The 17,579-nt window shown below is 49.6% G+C and overlaps 6 protein-coding genes across 6 annotated transcripts; 3 read left to right on the forward strand and 3 right to left on the reverse strand.

The window, feature by feature from the left end:
- Positions 1 to 92: 92 nt before the first annotated feature.
- Positions 93 to 3,058, reverse strand: N7457_004311 (uncharacterized protein; the record flags this gene model as incomplete). The annotated part of the gene is made up of 4 exons (XM_057175356.1): positions 93 to 1,442; positions 1,509 to 1,862; positions 2,078 to 2,184; positions 2,458 to 3,058. 4 exons carry the CDS (start codon positions 3,056 to 3,058, stop codon positions 93 to 95), a joined length of 2,412 nt encoding a protein of 803 aa, XP_057032403.1.
- A 1,355-nt stretch (positions 3,059 to 4,413) lies between these two features.
- On the forward strand, positions 4,414 to 5,009 carry N7457_004312 (acyl-CoA thioesterase; the record flags this gene model as incomplete). The annotated part of the gene is given in 2 exon segments (XM_057175357.1): positions 4,414 to 4,493; positions 4,508 to 5,009. 2 exon segments carry the CDS (start codon positions 4,414 to 4,416, stop codon positions 5,007 to 5,009), a joined length of 582 nt encoding a protein of 193 aa, XP_057032404.1.
- A 605-nt stretch (positions 5,010 to 5,614) lies between these two features.
- Positions 5,615 to 6,109, reverse strand: N7457_004313 (uncharacterized protein; the record flags this gene model as incomplete). The annotated part of the gene is made up of 1 exon (XM_057175358.1): positions 5,615 to 6,109. The coding sequence occupies one exon, from the start codon at positions 6,107 to 6,109 to the stop codon at positions 5,615 to 5,617; it is 495 nt and encodes a 164-aa protein (XP_057032405.1).
- A 3,883-nt stretch (positions 6,110 to 9,992) lies between these two features.
- On the forward strand, positions 9,993 to 10,757 carry N7457_004314 (uncharacterized protein; the record flags this gene model as incomplete). Its single annotated transcript, XM_057175359.1, has 2 exons — positions 9,993 to 10,568; positions 10,623 to 10,757. The coding sequence occupies 2 exons, from the start codon at positions 9,993 to 9,995 to the stop codon at positions 10,755 to 10,757; spliced, it is 711 nt and encodes a 236-aa protein (XP_057032406.1).
- Positions 10,758 to 13,210: 2,453 nt separating this feature from the next.
- N7457_004315 (putative DnaJ domain protein (Mas5)) lies at positions 13,211 to 14,705 on the reverse strand (the record flags this gene model as incomplete). Its single annotated transcript, XM_057175360.1, has 4 exons — positions 13,211 to 13,766; positions 13,824 to 14,479; positions 14,539 to 14,597; positions 14,669 to 14,705. The coding sequence occupies 4 exons, from the start codon at positions 14,703 to 14,705 to the stop codon at positions 13,211 to 13,213; spliced, it is 1,308 nt and encodes a 435-aa protein (XP_057032407.1).
- Positions 14,706 to 14,965: 260 nt separating this feature from the next.
- N7457_004316 (glutamate--tRNA ligase MSE1) lies at positions 14,966 to 17,092 on the forward strand (the record flags this gene model as incomplete). Its single annotated transcript, XM_057175361.1, has 7 exons — positions 14,966 to 15,223; positions 15,272 to 15,344; positions 15,401 to 15,438; positions 15,497 to 15,913; positions 15,970 to 16,227; positions 16,287 to 16,453; positions 16,510 to 17,092. The coding sequence occupies 7 exons, from the start codon at positions 14,966 to 14,968 to the stop codon at positions 17,090 to 17,092; spliced, it is 1,794 nt and encodes a 597-aa protein (XP_057032408.1).
- Between the last annotated feature and the right edge of the window lie 487 nt (positions 17,093 to 17,579).

Genomic DNA, 17,579 nt, shown 5'->3' on the forward strand with positions numbered 1-17,579 from the left:
AAGACAAAGACAACGCACACTCCACAAAGGACACTCCGAGGAACATGATATAAATAGAAAGGTATCTGTAAGAAATCTAAAGATCAACACCATTAGACTGCAGCCGGAGCCGCCGCCTCCTCACGGGGAGTCTCATTCATAATCCTCGCAGCATCGGCGAGATTGACAAGACCAACACCTTCCACAATCACAGAGCCAGAGTTTGCATCTGCCGCCTGGTCATCATCACCCAAGCCGAGAGGGATAGTGCCATGGCCAATGATGACTTCCTCGCCCTCGGCAGCAGGTACCCAATCCGGGGCCTCACGAGGACCCTCCATGCCTAGAGGAGGCAAGCCCCAGTGAGGCATGGGGCTGCGGTAACCCCAATCGCCGTCTTTATCGGCGTATGCGACGGCATGCAAGAAGATGCCCAGCTCATGGGGACCTGGGTCCGAGTAGAGCTCTGTGCCGCAGACTTCACAGAGAATACCGGACAGGCGCTCGCCCTTGCGCTTCTCGTAGTCCTCGGCCGCGGCCATCTGTTCGCGGTGCATGATCTCGTTGACAAGCACCGGATCAGTGTTGGGCGGGACATTCGGCGCAGCGGTCAAATGGGTGCGGTAAGAGACTGTATCGGGAATCTCTGTCTTACCCATGAGGGACAGTCTCGCAACAATCTCCTCATCGCGGTCCGCACTCGCCTCGGCCTTGCCAAGCTCTGGTCCGAATACACGGCGGTTGGAGTAGATAGGATCGTTAGTGATCGGGTGGCCCAAGAACTGGAGGTGAACGCGGATTTGGTGCGTGCGGCCAGTCAGCGGGTAACAATGCACAATACTGTATCCCTCCGTCTCATTGCAGAAAGACGCAGGCGGGGTAGCGGGGCGCTCGTCGTCGCTAGATGAGCTAGCATCTGCAAGTGTCTCGGGAGGATAGTAGGCCAAACGGCGGAACTTGGTTGTAGCCTCTTTGCCAGTGGCGCGCACACGATTGAGACCCAGCTTCGGGCTCACCTGCATGATTGGCTGGTCGCAGACGACAACGCCATCTGGGAACTTGCCCTTCACGCGCGCGATGTACTCTTTCTGGACGGTGCGCGCCTTGAGCGCCGTAGCCATTTTCTCGGCACCCTTGGGGTGCTTTCCAATGAACATGATTCCAGATGTCAATCGATCGAGTCGGTTACATGGGCGAGGGGTGAATTCGGGGCCGCGCTCGGAGCGCAGGATCTCGATGACTGAGTTGAAGTGGTAGCGACCCGCGGCGTGCACTGGTACACCGGCGGGCTTATCAATGACCAAAAGGTCGTCATCTTCATGAATGATTCCGACGGGGAGGCTGGTCACAGGCGGTTCGTGACGGTGGAGGGTGTGGGAGATGACCTGGCCGTTCTTGAGTCGTGTTTCAGGATAGGCTCTCACGCCGTTGACTTGTACAAGGCCATCCTCGAGGGCTTTCCTCTAGTGATTGTTAGCATGCGATTCGCTTCCCCCGTATATGGTGTTGGTATCCATATATTCACGTACATAATACTCCGGTTTGCGATCGCGAAATTCGGAAGTGAAGATCTCGACGAGTTCGCGACCCCTCCATCGCTCCTTGCAATTGGTGTTGTAGGTGTAATGGTATGGCTTCACCCGACGGAAACCACTGTCCAGATAGTAAGGGGCAGGCCACGGGTCGCAGGGAGTAACGAGGACATCGGGGGGCGTTGCAACCGGTTTCGAGGGGGGGGTACTTGATCGACATTCATGAGGGCCATGGTGGGCTTTGGCGGGAGCTTGAGCTTCCCTCGCCGTAGCAAATAGGCCGTAATACGAGGTGAAGGAGCCAGATAGGCGACCAAGAAGACAAACGAGGAATTTGCGAAAAGAGAGAAACTGTTGATCAGGGCAAAAAAAAAAAACCTTCCCAAAGTTTAGATTCCCAGTTCGCCCCACAAGAGATTTTGAGTCGACCAGAGAACCTGTGCCTGTTGATCCAAAGGTACCCCCTCCAGTTCGAAACAAAAAATTGGCAAAAAAATGTCAGTCAGATCCATGATCAGATCAAAATAAATACAAAAAGTTATGCAACCTGTGGGAATCGAACCCACGCCACTTTCGTGACCAGAATGCTCACTGATTTGCTCAGTGAAGAAGTGATGTTCTTGAGTCTGGCGCCTTAACCGCTCGGCCAAAGTTGCTGTTGTGATGGTAGAGGCTGCCTGGGAGAAAATATAAAGTATCCCTGCCATCCCCAAGAACAGTAATCATCTCAACGGAGAATCTCTATCACTACCGTTGTCACCACGTCTCTCAAAGCGATCCACATCCTCCTCGAGGTCTTCAAACACTGGCATCAACTTCTCGTTCTTGGCCTCGGTTTTTTCAGGAACAACATAGCCCCCCTGAGCCTCACAATCCTGAAGCACGGAATTTCTCCCAATCGTACTTCGACTCCCGATTATACACCCCGTTAAGACACAGCACTCACCAATCACAGCGTTCTCAAGCACGACACATCGCGTGAGCCGAGCGCCACTGCAGATCTTAGAGTTGGGGCCGATACAGGATTGCTTTATCACAGAGTTTGCCTCCACAATAACATTAGGTCCAAGGAGACAGTCAGCCTTCGAGATGAAGCAGCGTGAAGCTACACCCTCAGGAGAGGCGATCTTTTGGTCGTGAGCAAATGGGGAAGGAGTAGATGTATGGGCGATCTCTTCAACAGATTCCAGTCTAGCTAGACGAAGGGATGTCGATAAGAGAAGAGCAGGACTGTCCACCCGACGGACCAGTGGCGTAGATCCTGCGTGCAAGTATGCTAGAAGAGATGGTACTTCTGGCAAGCCGCTTTGTGGTCGACGGGACGTGGTGCTCACATCCCGGTAGCCATTCCATCTACCGCTGTCGATCTGTTCACTCAGACTAGGGTTCAGTCCTAGCTTTTCGCCCAATCCACGCTGCCATGTGGCTTTGGCCCAAAGACCGATTAGATCCTCGCTCACAGATACGAGTCTCTCCTGGCAGTGAACAAGATCTTTGACCCAGTAAGGAAATGCGTAGAGGTGAGCGTCGCGGTAGGCAGTCAGCATTTTGACTCTTGCGTGTTTCTTCGTCAAGGAACAACGGAGAAAAAACTCTTTCTGTTTCTCCAGCTTTCGTTTCACTAGGTCCATGCCGGTGGACATGAGTAGCCTTGATATTCCGTGGTTGGATTGTGCAGATACCTCACTCTGCTGAAGTGGTGCAACAGCTATCAGATCCACGACCTCATTCTCTACGGCATCTTCTACTTCATAGTATACACAAAGACTGCCGAGGCGGTCTTGTTTACCAGTCAGTCCTTTCTGACTTTGCGATGCCAGCCATGTTTGCAACAGGTGTCTCCCATCAGTTTCACAGACAAGATCGCAAGGCAGGAGCAGGAAATCCGTTCTTATGCAAGACTGCACCTCGGGAAGGCGGAGCAACTGTGCTGTTGCTGTTGTCGCTTGCAAATCTTGGGGGGCGAGGACTTTGGGTTTGGGAAGTGATGCCAAACAAGGGTTCTCTTGTAGTGCAGCTTCGATATGAACAAGAGCAGAGGGGGGTATGATCAATGTCACATCTAAAGCAGTCAATGAAGGAGCAATTTAGGCCTGAATTTTCTTTGACGTACCACTGATTCGGGATCTCTCACAGAACTCCAGCGGGTAATATATCATCGGTCTGTTAGCGATTAGGGCAAGGCATTTCGGGGTGTCCTCTTGCTTAAGGAGAGTCTCAAATGAAGTACCAGGACCGCATAAGATCAGAGCTTGAACTCCAACCTCACAAGCAGATCCCATGGTGATTCTGATGAACTATACAGCAATCCCTCGAAACATAAGATAGCAAAGCTGCCGAAGAAATGGGTCACTCGAACACCAGAGATCTGGCAAAAAAATTTTTATAATACCTACACGCATAAATCCGAGGGCATGGCTAAATATATATTATCAAAGCCTCGATATCCCCTTCTTTGTCACCAAAAGTGAATCAGATGAAAGCCAAGTAAAATCAAAGAACGGAGCGGATCTTGGTCACCGCACCCCCAAATCCATCGTTTCGATTCGTTTTCCGGTTGCTTAAGGAATCATCAAAACATCAGGTGTAGACTTCTTGTCATTCAAGGGCAGGTTAGGGCTTAGGGATCTTTTGGGATTCTGGTATGTATATTTGCATCCTAGTGACGAGAAATTTAGGTATTCAAGGATTGTTTTGGTGATTACTCAAGCAAAAAGTGTGGTGTGCGTGTCAAAAGCCGGGCACCTGGGCACCTGAGGTCAGGTGTAGTCCTCTTACTTAATCGCCGATATGCCGAGGTCCGCGCAAGCACACACCCGATGTTATATATCAAGCTTAGACAGACCGTAAACAGACTCAGCGTGAAGCATACCATACCATAAAGTAAAGGGAAAAAAAGAAAATGGCCACCTCAGAAACCCAATCCAAGAAGCATCGCAAGCGCAGCGACTATGGTTTCCACCAAGTACACCAGACCCGATGGTCAGTATATCTAGCTCTCCACCCCGACACACCACTCACACCGATGACAGGTTCGACAACGACATGTACGCGCATCTCAACAACGCAGTGTACACACATCTCTTCGACACAATCGCCAATACATGGCTCATCCAGGAGTGCGGTATGGATCCCTTCAGTGTGAACAACCCGACTCCAGCGCCGAACACCCAGCCATCCAATTTCCCCTCCCCGTCCAACCTGGCAGTTGGCGCGGACCAGATTGGGCTGATTGTGTCGACGAATGCGGACTTCTTTGCGTCGGTCCGCTTCCCGGATCTACTGGAGGTCGGGCTGCGGGTCAATCGGCTCACCAAGTCGAGCGTCACCTGGGAAGTGGGGATTTTCCGGAAGGGGGAGGAGGATGTTAAGATGGTTGGGAATTATACGCATGTTTTTGTGTTGAGGGAGACTATGCGGGTTGGGAAGACGGGGATGGAGGAGCGGACTAGACGGGGGTTGGAGAAATTACTGGTGAAGCCTGAGGCGAAATTGTGAGGGCGATAGAATGTGGTTCGCGGATTTGGAGTACGGAGTACTCCGTAGTTTGTACATAGTTGTTTTATCGGTGGAATATATTTCCCCCCTTGCAGTGTGCTGTTCTGCGAGGCTTGTTGTAGATGGGAAATTTGAACCGAGATTAGTCGGTCGCATGACCATTATATACATCAATTGAGGGACGGAGTACAAATTCAAGCAAGGAGGATGAGGTGTGGCTGAGAAGAGAGTATTCTATTGATTTGCATTGATCATCATCCTAGGAATGTGAATCCCCGTGAAGAAAAGACAAAAACGTGCGCCGTGTAGATCATCCGAAACCCTGGACCATCAAAGTCTAATCTAACCTGAGATCTATGACATGAAAATTAAAATCCAAAGAGCAAAGCTCTGGGTAAAACACCTAATACATATCCATCATTGAAACACGAAAATCGAGACCAGGTACTTTTGAGTGTTATCACAAGAAAAAAAAAAGACACGCTAAATCGCTTCGCAGGAATCGAAACATCAAGCGCTAACAGAATGGGTATCTGTATGATGGGAATCCCAATCATAATGAGGAGGGGTTGTCATCAACCCCAGGAGGGTCTGAGAAAAGTCGCTCATTCAAATTTGCCAGCGATGATACTGCTGCAACGGGAGACATTGGCACTGGTGGGCGGTGAATTACCGCGACGCATGGTATGTCCATCTTCATCGAGATACCACTTGGGGTAAGGGCCAAGGATGAAGCTTCCATGGGCATCCCAGCCAGCGACCCAGTGGATACCGTCGTCAAGGCGGAAGAAGCGTAGCTTTTCCGGACGGCCACCTTTGTGCATCGGGGCTTCGAACCAGCGACAGCGATTTTCCAGTTCAGATTCAAACATGTAACGGTGAAGGATGCGGCAGTAGACTAGCGCAGCGGGGACTTTTTCATCATGATCACAGTCGTCCCGACGAATGAGGTGCCATCCGCGTCCCGGGAAGAACTTGTAAGTGCCCGGAACGGGGGATTGCCAGTGCTGTTCTTTGAGGTTGGAGTCGCGATTGCCCTTTTGAAACCAATAGATCGGGCAGAATATGGTGCGGGCACAGAGGAAGAGGTTGGGGGCCATGATTGAGGATGGTATCAAAGACCAAAGACCAAAGGGGAAAAAAATGGATATGAGCGAAGATGACTTGTCTGCGAAAATCGGAGGGAAAGTTCAGGTTGATAAAGAAACAGCGCTGAAGTGCAAAGAATTTCAAGGGCTAGATCGGGCTATAAGTCGACAGCCATGGTGAAAAAGAAAAGAAAATATCAATTGATCAAAATCCAAGTCGAGATAGGAATTCGACGGGTCTTCCCGTGTTCACTGAAGCTCAATAAAGGCCCCTAGAGACCAACTTTCCGTGAACAAAGAATGTGGAACAGCAGGCACACTTGGCACGGGGTTGTAATTTCGGATGACTGGGAATGTCCAGGTCAGACAGCACTGGTCAGATAGGGTGTTTCCGTTATCGATGCGGTGAGCAGGGGGGTTGGCGTGTTCAAACGCGCCAGGAAAAAGGGGCTCTGATAAGCTCGCAGTCTTGTTCCTTTGCAGGCACAGGCCTGTTCTTGATAATGATGAAGATGGAGGGTGGGAAGCGAATAAGAAGATTTGAAGGAGCCTGGGCTTGCAGCAATCGGCAGCACGCAGTAGCACGCACACACACACACAACCTGTGTTAGAGCTCAACCAGGGCGTGTGCTAGAGATGAAGCATTTGACTGGAGGAATGTCGCCATAGTGATTTGGATGTGAGAGGGTATATGGAGTAGAAATAAGGAATGTGTGTTTGGATATATGGGGAGCGGTCAGATGTGGAACAAGAAAAAGTCAAATCGACCCTCTGGACCCATAAGGCTAAACCCGAACGGGGAGCTCTGGAGGTTTCCCGCAGTTGGCCGCAGGATTCCCGTGGCTGCCAGTGGCTGCCGGTGGCTGAAAAGCGGATAAAAAAAGAGACAAATGTACACAGCAAATGTACGCGGGTGCTGTACATCATGGTACGTAACTGCTGACCTGAAAGATTTTCACGTGGACCAGCCGAGCCCTTGGCTTAAGGCGGGATTTGCCCTTTCTCTCCTGTTATTGTCCGTTCTAGGGCCGATCCCTTGCTGTCATAGCTTCAATTGCCAGGAACCTTTCTGCCTCAAGGCCTCGAGCCCTTGGCATACATTCCTGATACCCAGAAACCGGATATTGATTCTTGGTGTTTTTTTGGTTATTTTTAATAATTTCTAATAATTCTTTCCCATGCTATCAAATCCTTCGTGGCGCAGCTGATCTCATGGTTCAGCCCTATGTGCTTCTCGGCGTTGTCCTAGCTTACAAGCTGATCCGACTTTTCTTCTAGCCTGGTCTATTTCAGGCCGATCCTGTTTCTTACCCCGTGATATTTCCAATATTTCCACGCCATTCTATCCTTGGATTGACTATGATTCATCAACCTTGCTATGACCATCGCTAAGACATGGTGTGATAGCTGCACACCGCACGCCGCACATTCACAAATCTATTCCTAGACAGGCTTACGATATCCTTGTTCATGCAAGTGGACCACATCTCATGCCACTGAATGCTCAAATGCTTGCTCAATTTTCAATATGACACACATCAGCTATATCGATGGAGGTTGAAATAAGTTGACCGATAGACAAAATCAGTTTAGTGCTAGCCCATTGATGCAAGATAACGCAAAGTTAGCCTGTTTCCCTAAAATCCGAAACCTACATGTACATATGCATATGTACATGCAATGTATGGATCCTGAAAAGTTGTATAAAGTCTTGTCTTTGTCATGCCTTTTTTGAGTCACTGGTTGCCATTCAATCTTGCCACGTTCTGATATGGGTCGGCAAGCTGATCTTACCTCATCTACTTCATTCTAGAGGTTGGAGGTCGCCACCAGGGCTATTGTCGGGCATTGTCGCTTTCCACGGTCCAGACCTCACAAGAGCTAATCAAATTGAGAAGTCGACCCCTGTTGAAATCTCCCCAGTGGCCTATCATGCAGGCCGAAAAAAATTATGCAATCGGGTCCGTGTGCTCTCGTGGGCAGCTTCTCGACTGCCAATTGTTTGGCAAGTCTGCCGAGACCACCTAGATAGGCCGATGGAGAATTCCGAGCCCACGGAAGCTCCTTGTTTTATGAATCATCCGGTCTCACTGCTATGACCGGCCCAGATACAAGCAGTTGGGGTCACCTGGGAAGACTATGTATTCTCCTTTGCTATCCGTCGGGATATCCAGGCTCTTTCAATCAGAGCAACGCGATTGGGGGCACATCAATTGACATGGGTACCTAGCTTTCATGTGAAAAATCCGTGATATCGGCCATTTACGTTTCCCCTGCAGCCAAACAAATAGCCCTAGAGAACTTTAGACATGACACGCATGACATGTCGCACCACTGCCAGCTTCCTATCCCCGTCCACTATATCAGATGGCGCCAATTCTCTGCCATGTCTCTCGATCTTCAACTCGACTTGTTTTTCTTCTTGTTCTGTTGCATCTGCGGGAGCTTAGTCCTCAAATGACAGATTAATGTCATGGACACCCTGGACAAGGGACTATACGGGAGCCGCTTTGGCTATAATCGCATCATTGCTTCCTGGTAGTGCGACAGACCAGCTATGCGTAAATACAGCTTTCTAGTGGATTTCGAACAGGAGCAGTCCTGAAGGGCCGCGAAATTCTCAAGAAGAGCGATCGCTATGTTTCCTCCCAGTCACAGTGAATTTCACCGCACTATCATCGTCATCTATGATCTCAAATGAAATGGCTGATCGGGCATCGCCTTGTGGTCTAAGGATCAGGCGTGATTGTGAGTTTGCGATGTATTCTTTGTGGCAGGAAGCTGGCGATCGAGAACCCCGAGGGGTTTGCGGTACCAGGATACGGGTATATGTATGTGACTTCCATGACTGGAGATGTATGGTGAACAATTTTGGTGAGATTAAATGCTGTATTAGGCTAGAAGACCAGACATAGAGAGCACGGGTAGCCCCTCGTGGAGCTACATTTGGTGTCGTCATCAACACTAACTGCGCCATCCTCGTTAGCACTAGTGTGACGCTAGCCACTGCGCTTTCATAGCCTGCCTGAGGGATTGAGTCACGCACTGTTCTTGCATGGTAAAGAGGATTGAGCGATGAGAACCCCTCAACGATGCTTCAATTTTGTCTCCAAATTTCCTAATCCATTGATCTCTCTAAGATGCTCTCAGCACTAATCTGTCCAGATCTCTTGTCTGACAGGGAATAGAATGAGTGAATTCGAGGGTTTGACTCCAGTACCTCTTTCGCGCCGATCTTTGAGCCCGGGGGCCAGAATGCCATTTAGGAAGACTCCAAAACAGACACAGGACCACACGATATACCCCGACCAGCTGCAACCACCTAACTGCCATAAAATAACATCATGCAAAACACCAGAAAGCTGTCATATTGTCAAAATCACAAGGATCTAATCAATCTACGAGCCAGGACTCAGGCCAGTCTGTTGCATCGTTGATATGAAGAAGCACCAAGCAGATGTGGATTATTCCAAGGCTTCAAAGGCCTGAGGTTTCTCACAGGCATTCAAGGACTTTTAAATCGGTTTGTTTTGTCCTAGACACTGCAATCCTCCAGTCATAGCAGTGAAATAGGATGGAACTCCATATTAATGACGTCACTTGGATTCCTGGTGTCTAATACAGCCCCCACGCCCGGGCGTTATATGCGCCCTGGATCTCCTGGATCGTGCCGGCTTTAGGTTAGTTTCAACCACAGTTGGGTGTTTTTTTAATTTAATTTGCCGGGGGTGTTGGCCCCGCGAACACGCCCGACTCAATGTCACTTGACGTGTGCACCGTTCTACTTAACTATAATATCTACGGCATACTTCACTCTCTGACCACAATATTATCGATCAGTTTGAGATGAGACCAGCCAGTCTAGACAGTATTCGCACTCTCTTCCTCCATAAAGATGGCTCCAACAGTAACCAGCCCCAAACAGCCCATTGCTGTTCGCCTTGAACATATTGCCCCCAGGTCCATGTCTCTTCGGGTCAAACAGCATAGCTTGAGTTGGTCTGGCGGTGATTTTACGATCTCAGAATGGTCAAATGACGAGAACGGTTCTTCTGGAAACCCAAAGACGCTGTTCACCGTCAATGGCAAAATCGCATCTTTGACCCAGCGACACCAGTTTCTAGATAAAACCGGTCTTCCGCTCTTCGACATCACACGGAATTTAGCTGGCGTGACATGGTTTGTTAAGCTTCCTGGTGGTAGTTTATCTTGTGAGCCAATCGTTACGATTGCACCTCGATGGAGCTATTTCAAGGACAAATTCGATGTCTATGTTGCAAATGCTGCCATGGACGGGAAGGAGGTTGTGATTGAAGCACGTGGGCAAGACATCTGGAAACTGAGAACGAATTTCTACGTCAATGGTACCTTGGTGATGACATCGAAAAGAACAGATAAGCTTACGACATATATTCCTGGGAAACGACCTGAATGGCGAATGGATGTTGCGGAAGGCATGGATCTAGCCCTGGTGAGCCTTAGATCTATATAAAACCATTGAGCGTTATCTGACTTTACCTCCCAGGCATCAGTATTGTGTGTCTATCTAGCCGAGATCTTGTTTAATAACAGTATGCCATCTTCGCATCACTCTGTTAATGGCACTCAGGGGTCATCAAGTGAACCATTCAAGTCTGAATCAAAGACTGCTATCCCTTGATGCTCAATGGCTTGTGGTGGTGATGGATGGAGAAGTGTAAGTTTCTGAAAACTAGGTATGCTGAAGCTTATAATGCCCAATCTTGGCGATTAATATAACCAGTGGAACTGATAGATGGTTGCAGACATGATTCAAATTCAATTGCTGTTTCAGTGTGGGAATAGCTCCAATCAGGGACTATGATTTCCAATACACAGCAATGAACAATCCTGAAAGTGCCCCGCAACTAAGCATGTTCAGGCAGTAAATTCGGTTCTGTATGAAGCGGGCCCTAAGCGCTATAAACCTTCGCATCCGTGGCTCAAGGGCATGGGAATGGCTACTATAGGTGGATTAGGGGGTTTGAATTTGAGCTATGGTTTCCTTTCTCATTACATTCATGCATAATTGAATTGCTTCATAATGTCAGTCATACTATCCTGAAGGGTATACGATTCGTCTTTTCGTCTTGTACATAGGGGCGAGTAGACTCATCTAACTGACTACATGTAGTTTACTGTGGGCAAAGCCGACAATCATCAGGTAAGGAAGATGTTTATCACATTTCTCCCTTTCGTTGTGCAAAAAAAGATATATTTCGATGCTCAATTGACCGTCACTTATTAGTAGCATTGTGATGTAAATACTTGCCGAAGTGGCTTCTACTACGTACATGTAGGTAGGTATGTTCTAGACCTATGAGATACATCACATTGTAGAGTAGATGCATAGAGCACAATGTATGTCCTTTGAAAGGTACAATCCCTTATAAAATAGCCGTGGTCTCTCATTTCTCTCACATCCTCCCGTTGAGGAAGGTACGATCCTATCACTCAAAAAGGAAGTGCCTTCCCGTTGTGGAAGGCACTCCTCCCCCTCCCAGGGTATAAATACCTGCCCGACCCCCCAACTTCTTCTTCTTCTTCTTCTCCCCAGAACTCCCCAGGTGAAGGTTGGCTGAGCTACTTGTTGGTCTGTCGTCCCGCTTGATCCCCACCACACTCCCTCAAGGACATCGTCCTACAGCAGGCACCTCCAACGATCTTAGCGGATAGCGATGGGTTGACTTGTGTCTTGGTTAGCTGGATCCACTGGTCTTGGGGAACAAAAAAGGATCTCAATGAGTCAATTCTTTGGAACCCACATTCTGTCACAGATAGCCCTCTGACACCTGAACAAGACTTGCACCTTTACGCGGTGTTCGGGATAAGTAACCTTGATGGTGAAACCAAGCAAGTCAGCCCTGAAGGAGATGTCTCTTAATAATACATAATATATGAAGCTTTTCATGATGTACCTTGGTTGACATGGGTGCCTCCATTGTAAACGTAGACAGAGTATGGACATCAACGACGGTGCCTAGGTTTCTCCCAGGGCCACACGACGCTCTGATACTTCACAGAGACACGTAGAGACATGCCCTCATTCAGCTGGTTTGTCCCACGCCGGGATATCTCTTGTCACGGCGTCTGCCTCTCAGGCATAGAGAACCCACCACGCGCCTTGAGCTCCTCGCGAGGACACTCGAGTTCCTCGTCCGCAATAGCAATGCCAACATGACAGCTATTAAGATGCACCCCCAGCCAATCTACGTTACGAAGAAGCGCAAAACTTCTACCATTTGCTGTTTTCATTCGTCTCTTGGTTTCGCTGCGTCGTTATGACGACTGCGGTAGTCCTCCGATCCGTCAACCACTAGAACAGCGTTCTTGAAACGTCTTGATTCTCGAGGAACCTTCCCTGGAAGGCCGGTCATATTACGCATGTCTTCATGATTGCCGAGTTAAAGAAAGTGCCTTTCAAATGCACGAACCCAGCATCTTCTGTCAAAGGCTCGGTATATGCTCGGGTCATCTGTCAGTTCCAGTTGTGTTTGCCACACATACTTTTTCAGATTACTTGGTCCAGGAAGAGAACATAGCCTTTAAGCCTTGGAAGCCGAGGCCGAACTGGTCCCGGCCCGAACCCACACAGACTTGCTTCGGCATCCCGTGTTGGCTGGACAGGTTCAATGGTCTGCGTATATACATGGACATGTAGTTTTGCGCTGCTGATGGCTATTTGATACCTTGTTTCCCTTCTGTTGACTTTACTGGAGACTGTGGCCTATCTTTCTCTACGATGTATGTCTAGGGGGGGGGGGCGCTTTACTATACGTTGAATCAGGTAACTCAGACAACTCCGTGCAACAACAAGTGGAAGCCGGTTGGAATCCTTAGTCCACGGGATTTGATATTCTCTACCGTTCCAAGGAAAATTGTGCCACGAAAATAGTTTTGATATGGATTGTCGTTCACCTCGCTGTCTTTCCACTCTGATCCACTCCCCAGTGAGTGGAACCGGGGATTCCAGATCCCACACAAGGTACAAGCTGAATTACAACGAACCATGCTTCATAGAGTCGAGAAGGTGGTTCTATTCACAGACCCTCAGAATAATGCAAAGCCCCAGACGCCGTCTATACCAGGAGAAATCTACTGAGCAGCGCACTGCGCCGGTTCGTCCTCCTCCTCTTCGTCTTCCCATCCTGAGGCGCCCTGGCCATCCTGTGCACCGAACTCTTCGATCTCACCCTTAGGATCGTATTCAACCTCGTCCACAGTCTCGGCTGTGATGAGAGCTGCGGGCTTAGGAAGGATTTCCTTGAGCTGCTGCATCATTTCGGGAGTAGGGTTCCAGTTGCTATCGGGGAACTTGACGTCAACGACAAGGTAAAGGTCACCACGGGCATCGGTGCGCTTCATGGGCATTCCCTCTCCAGGAACCTTGAGGACTTGTCCTGGCGAGAGGATAGCACCAGGGGTAAGGGGGTGCTTGAGCTCAATACCGCGGCCATCGAGATGCTTGATCACGACGCGTGAGAATCCGGTCAAAGATTCAGCCAGAGTGATCTCGATGGTTGCTTGAAGATCAGAACCGGCGCGGGCAAAGACGGGGTGCTCTTCCTCAATGAGTTTGAAAACAATGTCGCCGGGCTCTTGATCGGGAACCTGGTCGGCCTCGCCTTCCAATATAATCTTGTCTCCATCCCTATAATACAATGAGTAAGTGATGATATAACTTCGTTGGACAAAATGGCGGTCTTACCCGGCACCTCGAGGGATGTAGATCTCCAGCATCTTCTTCGCCTCGGTGGTTCGTGTACCCTTGCACTTCTTGCACTTCTCCTTGGGAGAGAAGTATGAGCCCTGTCCGTTACATGTAGTACAGGCGACCACCTGCTGGGTCACAAACTGGCCCATGCGCTGCAAAACCTCTCGTTGGCCATGGCCATCGCAAGTCGAGCACTTCTTGGGGGTGGCCTTTTCCTTACCACCCCGGCCCTTGCAGAGTCCGCAGATAATGTTCTTGACGCTGGAGAACTTGACAGTCTTGCCCTTGTACAGGTCCTCTAGGCTGATCTCGTAGTCTTGCTCTTCGTTGGGGCTCTTGCGCGGCTTGTTCGGGCGACCACCGGGCATTCCACCCATTCCAGGCATGCCACCCATGCCGGGCATACCGCCCATGCCACCCATACCACCCATACCACCGAACATCTGCGCCAGCAAGTCATCCAGGTCGGGGGCTGCTCCCATGCCCGGCTCACCGGAGCCGTTGAATGCACCCATGCCATGTGTGTCGTAGAGGTGACGCTTGTCATCGTCGTAGAGAATATCGTAGGCCTCCTGCACAGCCTTGAATCGGATCGAAGCTTCCTCGCGCTCGGCTTCGGGGACTTTGTCGGGGTGGCTGGCTAAGGCTGCCTATTCGGAAAGTGACCGTCAGTATCACTGGAATACGGAACGATCGGGGCCGACCTTACCTTGCGGTATGCCTTGCGGATGTCATCTTTGGTAGAGCTCTGGTGAATCTCCAGAACCTCTATATGCGTAGAAAAGCAATCAATATTGTGTTCCTTTCAAGTCGGCGAGCTAGGGATAAGGATCGCATACCGTAGAGGTCAACAGTAGCCGAAGCCACTTGAGGCATTGTTAGCAGATGGGACAAAAACACCTAACATTTTCCACTTACTTGTTAGTGATCCGAATGAAATGCGGTCGGACCTTTCACTAATGAAGATAAAATGCCAATTAAAGGCCTGTGAAAGAGAGGTGATGGACTTGTGAGAGGCGGAGCCAAAGAAGTTGCGATAGAAATTTTGTCTCGGCAGCTCCGCGCCGCAACTCCGCAAAATCCAAACAGATCGGCAGTTCTTTGGACTACAACCTTTGTCCCTCGATTAACTCGCCATGAGAAGCCCTCAAAGTGGGCTCTTTGCCCGGCGCTCCTGGACCTGCATCCAATGTCGAGCCTGTTCTTCTTCTTCCCTGAGCGCTCAAGCCCGTAATTCGAAATCCAAACTGCCACAAGCTCCTGCGCGCACTCGTTTTGCGCCCTCGCCCACTGGCTATCTTCATCTAGGCTCCCTACGGACGGCACTCTTCAACTATCTGCTGGCAAAACGGACTGGCGGTCAGTTCTTACTGCGCATTGAGGATACCGATCAGGTTAGTGGATTGCGTTCAGTTGCATGAACTACGGCTGATTGAGGGTAGAAACGGACCATTCCCGGCGCTGAACAGCGCCTTTACGATGATTTGAAATGGGCAGGATTGAACTGGGATGAAGGTTGGATTTGACATATATCTCATATTAAGGGAAATTGCCGCTAATCTTGTTGACAGGTCCCATTGTCGGCGGACCTTACGGACCTTACAGACAAGTGAGGCATTCTCCCTTTGTTATAGAGGAAACAATCCTAACCGCATATTCCTATGCAGTCTGAAAGAACGGCTTTATATCGCTCCCACGCCAATGACCTGATCTCTAACGGCCATGCATACCGATGTTTCTGCTCCGCGGAGCGATTGGACTCGATCGCCCGTCACCGCAGCCAGGCAGGACTACCCCCCGGTTATGACCGGAAATGCAGTGACGTGTCTGCCGAGGAATCAGAAGATCGGGCAGCCAAGGGGGAGGCACACATTATTCGATTGAAGGTGGAGGAATACCCCATGTTCAATGATCTGGTTTATGGCAAGACCGGTCAGAACCGGACCAACAACAAGAAGCTCGATTTTATTGATCGCGTATATGACGACCCAATCCTTATCAAATCTGACGGACACCCCACGTACCACTTGGCGAATGTGGTGGATGATCATTGCATGAAGATCACTCATGTCATCCGAGGAACAGTGAGTTACTTCTTATACTTGAGTGTTCAACGAGATCTTTAGCTAACCTTTGCCAGGAATGGATGCCATCCACACCTATGCACATGGCCTTGTATAATGCCTTTAAGTGGACTCCACCGAGCTTTGGTCATGTCCCTTTGCTCGTCGACCAGAGCGGACAAAAGCTCAGCAAGCGCAACGCAGATATTGACCTCTCGTCATTCAAGGATCAGCAAGGAATTTTCGCATCAACCCTAGTGAACTTTGCTTCTCTGCTAGGCTGGTCGCACTCCCAGAAGTCCGACGTCTTAGATTTGAAGGAATTGGAACAAATCGTATGCTCCTATCTGATCCTACAAATACGGCCTGGTCTCACTACTAATCATATTACCAGTTCAATCTAAAAATCACCCGGGGCAACACCGTCGTCGCATTTGAGAAGCTCTGGTTCCTCCAGAAGGCACATGCCCAACGGTTTGCCGCAAATGGCGGTCCTGAATTCGACGAGATGGTGAAGAGAGTAAGCTCAGTGGTGGAAGAAACCCATCCTGTCGACAAACTGTAAGATGGTCATATCCGGGAAAGGCTTGCATATCAAAATGACTGACATCTAGCAGCAACACGATCCTCAAAGGACGCACTCTATCTGAATACATCGCGCCGCTCATCCGCGCCGATGCCAAATCCTACACAGATGCAAAGGAATTCGCTCAGCGTAACTCCACCTTCTTCACGCCTAAGCTCGATAGGGTTCCTTACACACCTGCCTCGCCCTCGTCTTCATCATCTTCCCCCGAAGTCCCTATTCAAGCCCTGCATACCGCTGCAGCTGCTCTCACGCTTGTGCCCTCCTCTCACTGGGACATCGAAAACCATCGCTTCAACATCAACTCCTACGATGGCTCTGATAGCGTTGTCCTCCCCGTTTCTGAATCAGAGACACCCGCCGCAGCCATCACAACAGACAAAGTCTTCAAGAAAGAGCTGTACCACTACCTCCGCTGGGCACTGTCGGCTTCCGCCCCTGGCCCTGGTATCCCCGAGACTATGGCAATTCTTGGAAGAGACGAGACTCTTCGCCGGGTGCAGGATGCGAAGGCATCCACTCAATCCCTTGTTCCATCTGCTGGCAAGAGAGTTCCCAAGGGGACCTTGCCTGAAGATCAAAGTTGGATGGGGTCTCTTGCAACTAAGCGGTAAGGAGAAGTCTTCGAGCACCTGTACCATACTTGTATCTGATATAAACCGATCTCAATGTTTCTGATATAATCACCGGTGCATTCATTCACGACATCTAGAGTTAGCCTAGTTTTGGGTAATCTATGAGGTCTGGGTCAGATTTCGACTTCATAGTATGGGATAGATACATAGATGATGACATCAAGTAGGAAGAGGCAAACCCTGGAAGTGAGATGGTGGAGATAAAGGTGGGGCCTGTAGACTCCACTTCTATATGCTTAACCCAAAAGGGTAAACATCCAGACATCCCCGAAGAAAAGAGACATTCGAAAAATATAAACGTACCTGCTTGTCGCCTCGTCCAGTATCAGGATGTTACTTTTCTTGAGAAGGGCCCTCGCTAGACAAAAGAGCTGTGTTTGGCCATCAGACAAAGTTGTCTGACAGTACTGTATCAAGCAAAGCATTGCTGTAGGGGCCACTGTTCGTCGCGGATACAAGAACATTC

The sequence above is a fragment of the Penicillium paradoxum genome, assembly GCF_028828445.1.
Source record: "Penicillium paradoxum strain IBT 22861 chromosome Unknown utg000004l_segment0_segment0, whole genome shotgun sequence".
Classification (NCBI taxonomy): Eukaryota; Fungi; Ascomycota; class Eurotiomycetes; order Eurotiales; family Aspergillaceae; genus Penicillium; species Penicillium paradoxum.